The sequence below is a fragment of the Ruditapes philippinarum genome, unplaced genomic scaffold (genome assembly GCF_026571515.1).
Source record: "Ruditapes philippinarum isolate M1 unplaced genomic scaffold, ASM2657151v2 ctg152_1_1_1_1, whole genome shotgun sequence".
NCBI classification, from domain to species: domain Eukaryota; kingdom Metazoa; phylum Mollusca; class Bivalvia; order Venerida; family Veneridae; genus Ruditapes; species Ruditapes philippinarum.
Window position 1 is genome coordinate 109,059 of NW_026859904.1, and position 12,837 is coordinate 121,895.

General features: G+C 33.0%; 1 protein-coding gene across 3 annotated transcripts in view; it reads left to right on the forward strand.

Moving 5' to 3' along the window:
* The window catches only part of LOC132758239 (protein mono-ADP-ribosyltransferase PARP12-like), a 110,175-nt gene that overhangs the window by 45,290 nt on the left and 52,048 nt on the right, over positions 1-12,837 (forward strand). For 2 of the 3 annotated variants that reach the window (XM_060749791.1, XM_060749792.1), the window contains exons 8-12: positions 5,668-5,967; positions 7,328-7,627; positions 7,968-8,208; positions 8,656-8,833; positions 11,311-11,528. The exons of the other annotated variant lie outside the window; for it this stretch is intronic. In XM_060749791.1, coding sequence (XP_060605774.1) covers positions 5,668-5,967; positions 7,328-7,627; positions 7,968-8,208; positions 8,656-8,833; positions 11,311-11,528 — 1,237 coding nt within the window. The remainder of the gene's footprint in view (positions 1-5,667; positions 5,968-7,327; positions 7,628-7,967; positions 8,209-8,655; positions 8,834-11,310; positions 11,529-12,837) is intronic. 3 annotated transcript variants of the gene reach the window in all.

Sequence of the window (12,837 nt, forward strand, 5' to 3'; positions counted from 1 at the left end):
ATAAGGTCTTTTGTAATTTTATTTAAAACAAAATCGGTCAAGTTATTTCCCCTTGAAATAGGCCTATGTCACACTTGAAAAAATCAGATAAGGTGCTCATATGTCTAACACAAGACTTAATTTCAGAATACATTGATCTAAGCAATTTCAGAACTTTACCATTTACCCCTTCTTGTATAATATTGTACCATAGTCCATTTCTGTATATGAGATCAAAACATTTTTTTTGTAGTTTACGAATGCTGCGTACACTTTAGCACCTTTACTAAGATGTTGTTCTGTGAGATGGTGTAATATAAATACTGTGTCTGTAGTACAACCATTAGAGTATATATATATAATGCATTGCTTCTTTTATATCATTAAATAGTAGGTGGATTTTTACTCGATATACTGGAATAAACGTAGTCAACAACTCCCAGCATTAACTATGTTCGAAGTTGGACTGAAAGAGCCGATAAAATGCTTTGGGACATGCATTCTCAAAGTTGACTTCTACTTGATCTAGACTACTACTATTTATCTTATTTAACTTGTTTATTTAATGTTACTGCCAAACAACTGCTATAAACATTAATTTTATAAAATCGTAACCACCGCCCTCTCATGAAAAATACTTTCGTTTATTTTAGGGATCACTATCTGATTTACAGAAATGTTTATTACAGATTATTCTAACACTATCGGAAGTTTTCCTATATAGACAAAGAAGGTTGGAAGCGTGCATTATTCTACAACAATGCACTCGCCGTTCTTATTATCTCCCTGTGTATTTTCACATTTAGGGCGCCATTTTGTTTTAAATATCTGATAAATAAAAACATTTTTTTTGTCGAATTTTGTTGTTTAAACTATTTAGAATGAACGAAAATGGTCTTACTAAGAAAATTAATCCGAACACCAATATCTTTAATTTAGTCGTTAACGTTGTACAGGCGTTTAAAGTGTTGTTTACGTGACGTCACAATGTTGCGCCAAACAGCACGTGCAAAACAATCAAATCAAGTACGCTAATTTAATGTCGTAAACGAGTTAAGTTTTACATTTATTTCACTTTTAATAATTTGTATTTCGCTTGAAAAATTATAGAGTGAAATAAAATAAACAAACAAAGTTTTATCAACGTTTTCAAAATTCGTTATTCTCAAAATGTTTCTACACACGGTAGATTTAACGACAGTTTTTTTCAACCCACTGGAACAGCCTTTAAAGAACGTTTCTATTGGAATCTCTGAGACGAAAACAAATTAAACCACCAAACATAAAGTCCAACTTTGAAATAATAATTATATTTTTTCTTGACGTGTTAGAATGGAAACAGATATTAATTCATTGTGCATTATTTCGAAATTTCGAAATTGATTCCATTATTGTATGTCAATGGTCATTCTTAAATTAATTTACAATATAAACAAATAGACTTATCATTGATGCAAGTTTACAGGATGCCGCAGAATTGTTTTTTTATATTCTAAAAAGTGTGACGGCGTCGAATGATAGGCGGTGCTCCGAAGATTGATTTGAATTTATCATTGATCATACACTACAAAAATGGCGTGGTCATGACCGTTCATAATTTATCATTAATCAACTTTAGATTACAAAACAATGTTATCATTTATCAACTTTAACAAACAAAACAAGGTTATCAGACAAAACTGTTAATCACTCTTTTGAAAAGCTGTACTGTAGGGTCATACATCACACAAATTAATAGATAGTATGATACAGGATTCTTTAAAGTTGCCAACAAATACACGTGCGGGAGATTCATTGTCTTATTTTTGTTTTGGAGGGAAGCACGAAAGAGTTTACTCTATTTTTGGAGCAACATTTTGTTCTTTGACGTATAGAACCGCCATCTCTTTTTTTTAAATCTCGTTGGAAAGACGGTTAAGTAAACTTACTCAGAGATCTCCGTACTTCAATCGCTGATTCTAAATTATATACATAGTTTCAGTCTGATGCCCTTGTACTAAGATGTCAGGAGATAAAAATGAAGAATGCAGTCTTGAACAAAAAATGTGATTAACTTCAACTATGAAGACAAGAGCTTCGATATTTGACGTGCATCATAACTATCATGTCCACCCGATTGTTTATGTAGGATATAAAAAACTAACTTTAGAAAAATACTAAGCCTTATAGGCTTTTTAATCTGAAAAATGAAGGTTTAAACTTAGCTATATACTATAAATGCTTAAATGCTATCTACAAATGATATGTTAATCATAGCCTGGAGTCGAAATGCGATGGTGCTATGGCCTCTCTAGAAAATGATAACAAATTTATAATAGTTTGTGTTTAAGAAAATAGCATGTATATTTATTCTTTTTTTTTTTCGTAAAAGAATTTCATCATTTTTCGACTGCACAACAGTGCTACCCGGGATCCTTTTTGAAACATATAATTGTACATGTATACAGGAGAATGATTGACTTTAAGATCTAAGAGGTTAGAGCTCAGGTATTTGGCATACATGAGATCTTCTACAACTATATAAAACATCTATAGTAGTTAAACATTGTCTACCAAAATAAAATACGGTACAGGTTGCAGCACAGTGTTTAATCATTTGTAAATTTTATCTATAGGTGTGTGATTTCATATTGGTTTACAGTTTAATATTGTATAGTGCAAACTGATCAGTTACTTCGGATTTGCTTACATAGTATTACTAGTAGAATTATTAAGAAGTAAGAATTTTCTTAACTTAAATTAAAAATAATTCAAATATCTATCTAAAATTTGCCTGTAATTTGTTTAATTAATTACTGTGCAAGCATAGTACATGTCAAAACAATTACATGTTATTGTTTATGATATATCATATCTGATAAACTTGATAAAACTATTGGCTACGGAGTATCAATACATACCAAAGTTATTTGCGGCTTTAAACTGCTTGAACCGCACAGAAAATGAGTGATAAGCCTTTGCCACCGATGTAGAGCAAGGCCAACCAGTACATCCATACTATCTTACCTGACTAACTTCAAATTGTCATCTTGAATTTATGGTGGCTGATTTCAACCATTCCATGTATTCATGTCTTCGCCCCTCGAAAGCGACATTTGGGGGCGCCGGCACGAAGAAACGAAATGTTTTAGGCGAAATAACAATATTCTGATAGGCGTGTCGGCGTGTGACATCTTTGTATCGGCGCCTATATTTGTTGTGTCATCGTGTCTTCGCCTGAAAATGCGAAAGTCGAAAACACGATAATTGGTCAATTTATCGAGTCTTCGTGTCATCATGTATTCGCCCGAAAGTGGAAGACACGATAAATTGACCATTTACCGTGCCTGCCATTTTGTATTTTGAGGAAAAAAGATATCGTGTCTTCGCCTATTACAATATCATTATTTCGCCGAAGGTGAAGACACGATAATTGGTCAATTTATCGTGTCTTTACCTTAGACTTTTGAGGGGCGAAGACATGAAGATACGAAATGGCAAAAATCAGCCACCATACGATATCCCTAGAATTGAAAATGGTCAGACCGTTACAATAATTCAGGAGGATAAGTGGCTGTAAAGTAATTTGGCTGGCATGGTACTTGTATTGATTGAATTTGATGGATTAAGATAGTGTCCGAAATCATGGCTTATGTAACTGCATGTATTTAGATATCTATATGTAGTCTGTATTCGATGCAGTGAAATAAATGTAAACAAGAAATAAGATATAATATTTTAACAGAAAAAGACAACATCAAACAATGCCTGCTGTAAAATGCCCTTTTGACGGATGCGACTACGTCACTGCTGACCTTGAAGCAACAATTGTTGTTGCGCTTATTAACGCACACACTTTAGCACATACTGTTGGTAATGTTGTTACAACAAAGACACCAGCTGAGCCGAAAACAAGCACCGACCAAGTGACACCGCCTACACCTACAGCTAATGTACATAGTAAGCATGTTATTCTTATGTCCCTCTTAATACCACGTTCTTATTTAGAGTTCAAAAATATATATGGTCTATAAACAATTTCAGGCTTTTATCGTGACTCCAAGACAGCGCTCTGGAAATGATACTTACAGTCACTATTTGTCTAATCAACTCAATTCCTTTACGAAATTTGCTCACAAATATCTTTTTTAAAGCGTGACCGTTTATATACCCGGAATGCTTACATGCTGTGACGGAAAGGGCAAATAAAGTGATATTTAACATAACCGTGGAGAACCGTGGAGAGGAAATCTAAATCTTTATAAAATAATATTAATATTGTAGTCTTGCTACCTAAGTATCTTGCATTTCAGGAGCAGTCGATGATCTAAATATCCCTCTGCAGACATGTCTTTATTATAATAGCAATGGTTGTGACAGAGGTAACACTTGTCCATTTTTACATCTGTGTAAAAGTTATATAGAAAGTCGGTGCGAATCTGGAAAAGCATGCAGCAAAAGCCACAATATCCTCGATGCTCAGGTAAAAGCCATCATGGAAAAACATGGCATAGACATAAAAAGGAAGCCAAAAGAAATTCTACCAGACTTGCAAGCATCTGTTAAGGAAAGTATAGGACAGAACAATGATGATTCGAAAACAAAACCGACAGGTACAAAATAGTTATCATTTTATCTAAAATACATAAATTCGCATGACATGTGTTGTATTAACAGCTTGTAACTTTACTACATTACTATGAAATATGTATTCTTCTAATTAGATATTAATAAAAGCATTAACGTTTTTATACTGCAAAAAAAATATTTTTATTTTCCTCGTATATTTGCTCTAACATACTTCATTATAAAAGTAGGTTTTGAAATCTCTGCCCATTTTATATGTTGTGAAACTATTCCAGTCCCAGCCGCTGTACAGAATACGCCAGAGAAAGGTTCTATTAGAATTTGTTACAAGTACAACGGAGATTGTTGTGAAAGGGGCGAAAATTGTCATTTTTTACATCTGTGTAAAAATTATATAGAAAGTCGATGCGAGTCTGGAAAAGAATGCAGCAAAAGCCACAACATCATAGAACCTAAGGTGAAAGCCATCATGGAAAAACATGGAATAGATGTAAAAAGGAAACCTAAAGAAATTTTTCCAGACTTACAAGCATCTGTGAACGAAGGTAAAAGACAAAGAGAAAGAGAGAACTCAAAAGGTAAAGAGCAATTGCACGCGAACTATGTTTTCAATCAGAACCTAAACTTTTTTATATCATTTCTTATGATATCATACCTATAGTTTACATATTTCTCTCTTGATATAGTAGTGGATCAGTTTCCTATTGACGGGTGCATATTTGCAATGACTTTACTGTATCTCAAACACATTTTTAGTAAAGATTGGCCTATTTATAAAGCTGCCATTTTCTCAACTAACGACGAATATGCTTCCTTACTTAAAACTTAATTGTCGCCACCAGTTACCGTGTTTTCAACCCATGTTTGTGTCAAGAAACCGTCAAAACCAACTATCTGCTACAAATAAAAATATGTGGGTGTGAAAATTCCGAACTGTGTCCTCGCATACATATGTGTAGCGATTACATATATAGTAAGTGTGAAGTAGGAAAGAAATGCGCTAAAAGTCATAATATCCTCGAGCTTGCAGTGGCAACTAAACTAGAAAAACATGAATACTAAACAAAAATCTAAGTCAACTACGGTAAGATAGTAAGAATTATTGTATGATATTTTATACAGATGCCGATGGAAATAAGAAGTCGACTCCTAAAATCTGTTACAGTTACAACGGCCGTGGGTGCGAGAAAGCGGGCTCTTGTTCATACATACATATGTGCAAGAGTTATATTGACGGCAAATGTGAGCCTGGAAGAGAATGCAACAAAAGCCATAATATTCTTGAACCAGCAGTGAAAGCAAATCTCGAAAAACATGGCATAAATACGAAAAGAAAACCGAAGGACATTTTGGCTGATTTTCAAGCAGCATTAAATGGAGAAAATCGAAAAGGCAATATTACTGCTGGATGTGGAGCAAAAGGTCGATTGAAACATAAGATAACATAGAATTCAGTTTGCATATCTGTTTTATAAGTAAATTCCTTCTTTCAAAATAATTACAAGCATACAAAACAAATACAATTCGTTAACATTTACTTAATATGATAGAAAGAAAGTAATAAAAAACAATAGTTGACTTAAGGTGATTCCGCTTTGTCAGCCATGTTTGTTTTCACAAAGTCTGTCCAAAGTGAAAGTAGGCCAAAATTCATATAACAACAAAGCTCACATTGTTGTATGATGAGCCATTTGCAAGTACACTTCCAGTTCTACAGTTTAAAGACTAATTTAAACAAAAATAAAAATGATAACAATAAGAAAATTTACCTTGAATGTGCTACATTTCTGAAGACCAAATACATTCTGTTGCAAAGTTTTATGCACATTTCATGAATGGCAACATCCTTTTTAAAGTCTGTTTTAGTGCCTACAAAAGCTATTTTTTGCAGAAAATACATAAAACTTTAAAAAACATAAATTTTAGGAAAGTAGTTTATCTGACCTTGAAAAAACATGGCCACCATGACATGTGTAAAAAAGTAGTACCATGAAAATAAGCATCATTTACCTATTTCTTGTGTACATGACAAACAGAGACACTTCACTGTTACACATACAAAAGGTTAGATTTTAAAGTTTGATTGTGTTTTCATTTTAATTGTAGTTCATAAGGCTATAAATGATGATTGTTTTCTTGCACTACTTTTTTACAAAAAATAATGGAGGCCATGTGCTTAGAAGGACATGAGATACAGATTTATTTGGAGTTAAGTTTTGAAAGATTTTTGTATTTGCTGCAAAAAATAGCTTTTGTAGGCACTAAAACAGACTTTAAAAAGGATTTTGCCATTTATGAAATGTGCATAAAACTTTGCAACAGAATGTTTTTGGTCTTCAGAAATGTAGCACATTCAAGGTAAATATTCGTGGTGTTATCATTTGTATTTCTGTTTTAAATAGTCTTTAAAACATAGAACTGGAAGTGTACTTTCAAGTGTTTCATCATTTTACATTGTAATCTTTGTTGTTATATGAATTTTGACCTACTTTCACTTTTGACAGACTTGGTGAAAACAAACATGGCCGACAAAGCAGAATCACCTTAATGCTAGGTTGCAAACATTGGCATTATCTCCGTATATGAATCAAACAAACCCTATCAAAATATGAATATATTTTAGCATGTCTTTTTAGTGCAGTTAGTGAATAGTTTCAATTTTTATCTTAAATATAGGAATTCAACAAGTAAAAGGTTTAAAAATCTGGCGACAAAGTGATCCCTCGGAAGCAAAGTCAACTTAGATTAGAGAGTAAGAATTATTGTATTGTATTTTATACAGATGCCGATGGGAATAAGAAGTCGACTCCTAAAATATGCTACAGTTACAACGGCCGTGGGTGCGAGAAAGCGGGCTCTTGTTCATACATACATATGTGCAAGAGTTATATTGACGGCAAATGTGAGGCTGGAAGGGGATGCAACAAAAGCCATAATATTCTTGAACCAGCAGTGAAAGCAAATCTCGAAAACCATGGCATAAATACGAAAAGAAAACCGAAGGACATTTTGGCTGATTTTAAAGCAGCATTAAATGAAGAAAACCGAAAAGGCAATATTACTGCTGGATGTGGAGCAAAAGGTCGATTGAAACATTAAATAACATTTAATTCAGTTTGCATATCTATTTGCTTATCTGCTTTCTTAACATTTTAAAAAATTACTAGAATAAATTTATCAACATTGTTAACATTTTACCTTATATGAGATGAAGGAAAGTAACTAAAATAACATTAGTTAGTTGACTAAATGCTAGGTTGCAAACATTGGCATTACCTCCGTAAATTCATCAAAAAAGACCTGTAGATAATGTTTTCTATGTCTCTGATCAAACATACATTTCTGAAACAGTTGTGTTTCCCAATTCATATACATGTACATGTATACTTACTGTAATTTTCATTTGTATATTTGAAACGCAGTTGCAACACATAGCAGAAAACCAGCAAAGGTATCAAGGAAAAAGGTATGCATATTTAACCTGCGTGGAATATGCAAATGGAATTTCTGTCCTGATGTTCATTGCGACCTCCCGTACCAGTGGCGATGGAAGCTTTTGTTTGCAAAGGAATGGACTCCACTGTATCAGCATGAAAACGTTGAAACAGAGAAAGCATTCTGTGATCCAGTTAATGAGGTTTACAGACTTGTAACTGAACAAGGGTATTTCATCATATTTTCTTAATTCTATTTGTACATTTGAATTTGAAACATTACCAAAGGTATTAAATGATGAAAATGTAAGTGTACTTGAATTAAAACTATGCCTTCAACAATTCTCTGCAATACTGTCGTTTTTGACGTTCTTTATGTTTTTCTTATAAATGTCCTTTCTATTTATTCTTGCATGTTAAACTAGCTGTCTTTGAATTCTAGTATTCTACACGAAAACTTACAAAAATCCAAATATTACAAAGTTTCAAGTGTAAACTTCAATTAAGTTCTCGAGGGTCCCTTAGTGTATACTATTTTGAAGCCTACGATAGTTGACGAGATTTTGTTATTCAAACTTGATTTTTGTTCAAAGCGCGTTTACTTAACATGAAAATAGCATACTACTTCTTTCGTGAAAAGTTTTTGTTGTTGATCATATCTTATCTCAATATTTAGGGTAAACATTAACATTGATTTTAAAACGATGACTGGTACAAACATTGAGGGACAGGTATTTGTAGTTAATCGACTGTCTACACCATCGTCTGTAGAAGTAGTGCGACAGCGTTGGGCAACAAACTGGCTATGGTATTGGAAGAATGAAAATGGTGAGTGGATGAACTACAGCGATACGGTAAGGATAATTATAAAGATTACCCCTTGTTTGCCATTTGGAAATAGAATAACGGAATATTACATCTAACCATTTGAATGTTGAACATTATAATATCAATTAAATACACAACAAAATAAAAAAATATTGTGGTACAGCAGCAACCTAAAATGCTGGTTGTCCTGCCTATATTCTTATGGCATAGAAATGCCAAAGAATGTAAATGAAATAACTTATGACAATGAAAAAGCAACAACAACAGCAAAACGCAAATATGTCTGTGACGCAACGGATCGAGTCATATGGAAAATATGCACTAAAATAGAAATCCAATGCAAGTAGACATTCGCTCCGGATGTTTTCAGTATATACGAGGAAATATTTATTCTTTTTATCACTTTAATCGAACAATTTTGTTAAGGGTTAAATACTTTATTACGAATTTATCAATATAATACAAATTTCCAAAATGTATTTTTAAATTCACGAATTATTGAATAATAGAAAATACATATTTGCTATCGCTTTTACGAGGTCAGATTAATTATGCGTTGCTTCTCATACTTAGATATATTTAAGAGCTAAATAAAATCTTTCATGTCATCTTTTTGTTCTTATTTCTTAGTAAGTTTTATAGATAGATAGTTTTATTCTGGTAAACGATACATGTCATAAAACAACTAGAAATTCAATGTCAATATCAAGAGATACATGTAAACATGAAAGTGCATGTGTTGATGCCATATATTCAATACCAAGGATGACACAAAAAAAAAGGCATAAGCCGACTTATTTCCACTATGATCCTTAGAATTGATCATGTGACACCAGAAAGGCAAAATAATTACTAATTATGAAATATTGCACATGAATTATTCAATCACAATTTCTTATATCAATTATTGCACATAAGTATTTCCATCACAAAATTTATCACACATGTATTTTAATCATAATTGTGACAGATATATTTGACAAATGAATAGGTATTACTAAAAAATGCACTGAAAATAAAAAATATATGAATAAAAGCTAAGTAAGATGACTCGATTAAAATGACTACACAGATATTGATTGCATAAAATGTTCCTTAAGAGATGTTTTAAAATTATCACGATTTGTTATGAACCTAAGATGTGTTGGTAACCTGTTCCATTCCTGACAACCATTAAATACAAATGTTTTCTTTCCGAAACCCTTAACTCTTGGAATAAAATAACTGTTACTATCTCTAAATCGAGTGGAGTAAGAGTGTACCTCATTTGCAATTAGAAAACGCTCATTTAAATAACTAGGTGCACTATTATTATGTATCTTATGTACATGACCAAGAATAAGGAAATTCCCCTTCATATGTACTGATAACCAACCAACTTCCTCAAAATGAGCCCTCCCTATATGAGTACGGGGACTGAGATTAAGAATTAACCTCACCAACTTATTCTGTGTGGCCTGAAGTCTATTTTTTAGATTTTGACTCAACCCTAAGTACCAGGAGGCACACGCATAATCAAAATGACATTGTATTAATGAAGAAACTAAAAGCTGTTTAGTATACCTATTTAAAAATGAACTTTTTCTATATAAAAACTTAAGTTTTGCATTGGCCTTCTTAATTACCTGATTGGCTATAGACTCACCAGATAGACATTGATCTAGGTCAGCACCTAAATATTTAACAGATTTGGTGGATGTTATTGTAGTACCATTACATACAATATTTAGTTGATAACATGACCTACGTCTTAGTTTAGACGCAAATACAATAGACTCTGTCTTACAAAATGTAAAGAAAGTTTATTATCAGTGAGCTACTTACTCACACTACAGAGATCATCAGTAAGCTGAGAGGTAATATATTGGATATTTTTACCTGATACTAAAATTCCTGAGTCATCAGCATACAGAAGCAATTTATTACGAACCACAGCCTCCATATCATTAACATAAATCAAGAATAGGAGAGGACCAAGGATCGAACCTTGGGGTACCCCACAATTTACATTGGCGCTAGATGAAAGTACACCGGAGACATTGACCATTTGTGTACGGCTAGATAAGTAAGACCTAAACCAGTGAATAATATCACTAGAAAACCCCATAGCATCAAGTTTCATGAGTAAAATATTATGATCGACAGTGTCGAAAGCCTTTTGTAAATCTAAAAGGACAGTACCAACATAATTACCTTTATCCATTTCCAATTTAATAAAGTCTGTAAGGTGTCAAAAGCAAGTGTCAGTAGAATATCTATGTCTAAAAGCAGACTGATGGGTATAAAGTAGGTCATTCTCTGATAAGTAACTCTCTACTTGGTCATAAATAATTCTCTCAAGGACCTTGGACTCTACACTTAAAATAAATAAGTTTTGCCCATTTTTCACTTCATAAACTGTAGTTGTCTTTTTTGTTCTCCCCATACTAGTGCACAGTTATTCCGCTTATCGGCCAACAGATAGTACATAAATACCTTTATTTTGAATACTGGTCCATTTAAGGTTGTGGAAATAGAGAAATGTGATATTGAACAAGCTTTTATTAACAACCCGGATGGACAGTTTTCCCTTCGAGAAAATGGAAGTATTATCGACTTTTCAAAAATGATGCAAGTAAATGATAACCCGACACCTGAAATTGAAGTTTGTCGAAGACCTGTATTTGTTAGTGAGAATGAGACAGAGGAGAGGAAAACGAAACAAACGCAAAAGGAGGGAACGTAATTAGGATTTTAGATTAAAATTATCTTTTTTTATTATAATCAAATAAAATTTGTTATTGTCATGACGGCAATAAAAGGTGCTGGGAAGTGATCTGTTTGTTATCGCCGTTCCTGGACGGCGATATATAAAATTAACAAGATTTGAACATTTCTACCTGTACACCGCTTGCCTTTAGCCAATTAAAGCAAATAATTTAAAATTACATGATAACGAAATGGACGTCAAAAAACTTCAACGAGGGATGCTTAAATGGACTCACCCAACCACCATGTTTGTCGGGTTACCTATTTGTACAACTGAAAAATATTATTATCAATGTACGAACTCAGTACCTGTCTTTAGGCTTTTGCAGGATAAACACATCAAACTGCAATGTTTTTGCTACACGTCTTTTCTGATTACAGAATGTAGTCTAAAAAAGAGTCTTATTTTGTTTTCTTTCCAAAATTTGCGCTTAAAGAAAAAAACTTTATATTAAATGCTTTCTTCTGGGCTAGTTTAATACTATGAGTGTTGTTATTGTATCATGCCTTTAATAAAGCAGGTTAAATGTGCAGCAAGTAATTGTTGTAAATTACGCAAGAGCCGTAAAAAATTCTTTTTGCCGATTGATGCACTTATTAAGTAGCGCATGTAGTTTAACTCATTGTATAACGAGTCAAGCGTTATTGTGATATTTTTCTAATGGATAATACCGAGTATCTCATACAATCTGACCAAGCAGAATGTAACTGAGCGCGTCAAAATATTTTGACAAGGACAAAATGGTATAATATATCAAGTATTTTTGTTAGCTTTACGTGTTGACCACATAGTATTAGGCAAGAAATGAAGAAATGAAATATTGTTTCTATATTCATTGCTGAACGGCGACCCAAGCATTTTTAGAAATGCTTATACTTGTTCGACTCATATTCTATGGAATTTTGAAATATTTTCATCCATTTTTGAAGATCTGTACTATTTCCTATAATTTGCTTAATTTTTTATATTTTGTAATTAAAGAATTGGAAGTTTAATCTTAAAAGTAAATCATATGCCTTTTTTATCCCCCGCTGAAAAGGCGGCGGGGGATATAGAAATAGTCTCCGTCCGTCCGTCCGACCTTCCGTCCTTCCGTCTGTCCTTCCGTCCGACATTTTTGTCCGGAGCATATCTCTAAAAAAATTTGAGTTATCAACTTGAAACTTCATAGGTGGATAGACCTCATTGGGGAGGAGTGCAGCGCACAAAAATGATAACTCTACCCTGCATAATTTTTGAGTTATTGCCCTATGTTATTTTGCAAAATTGATTTTTGTCCAG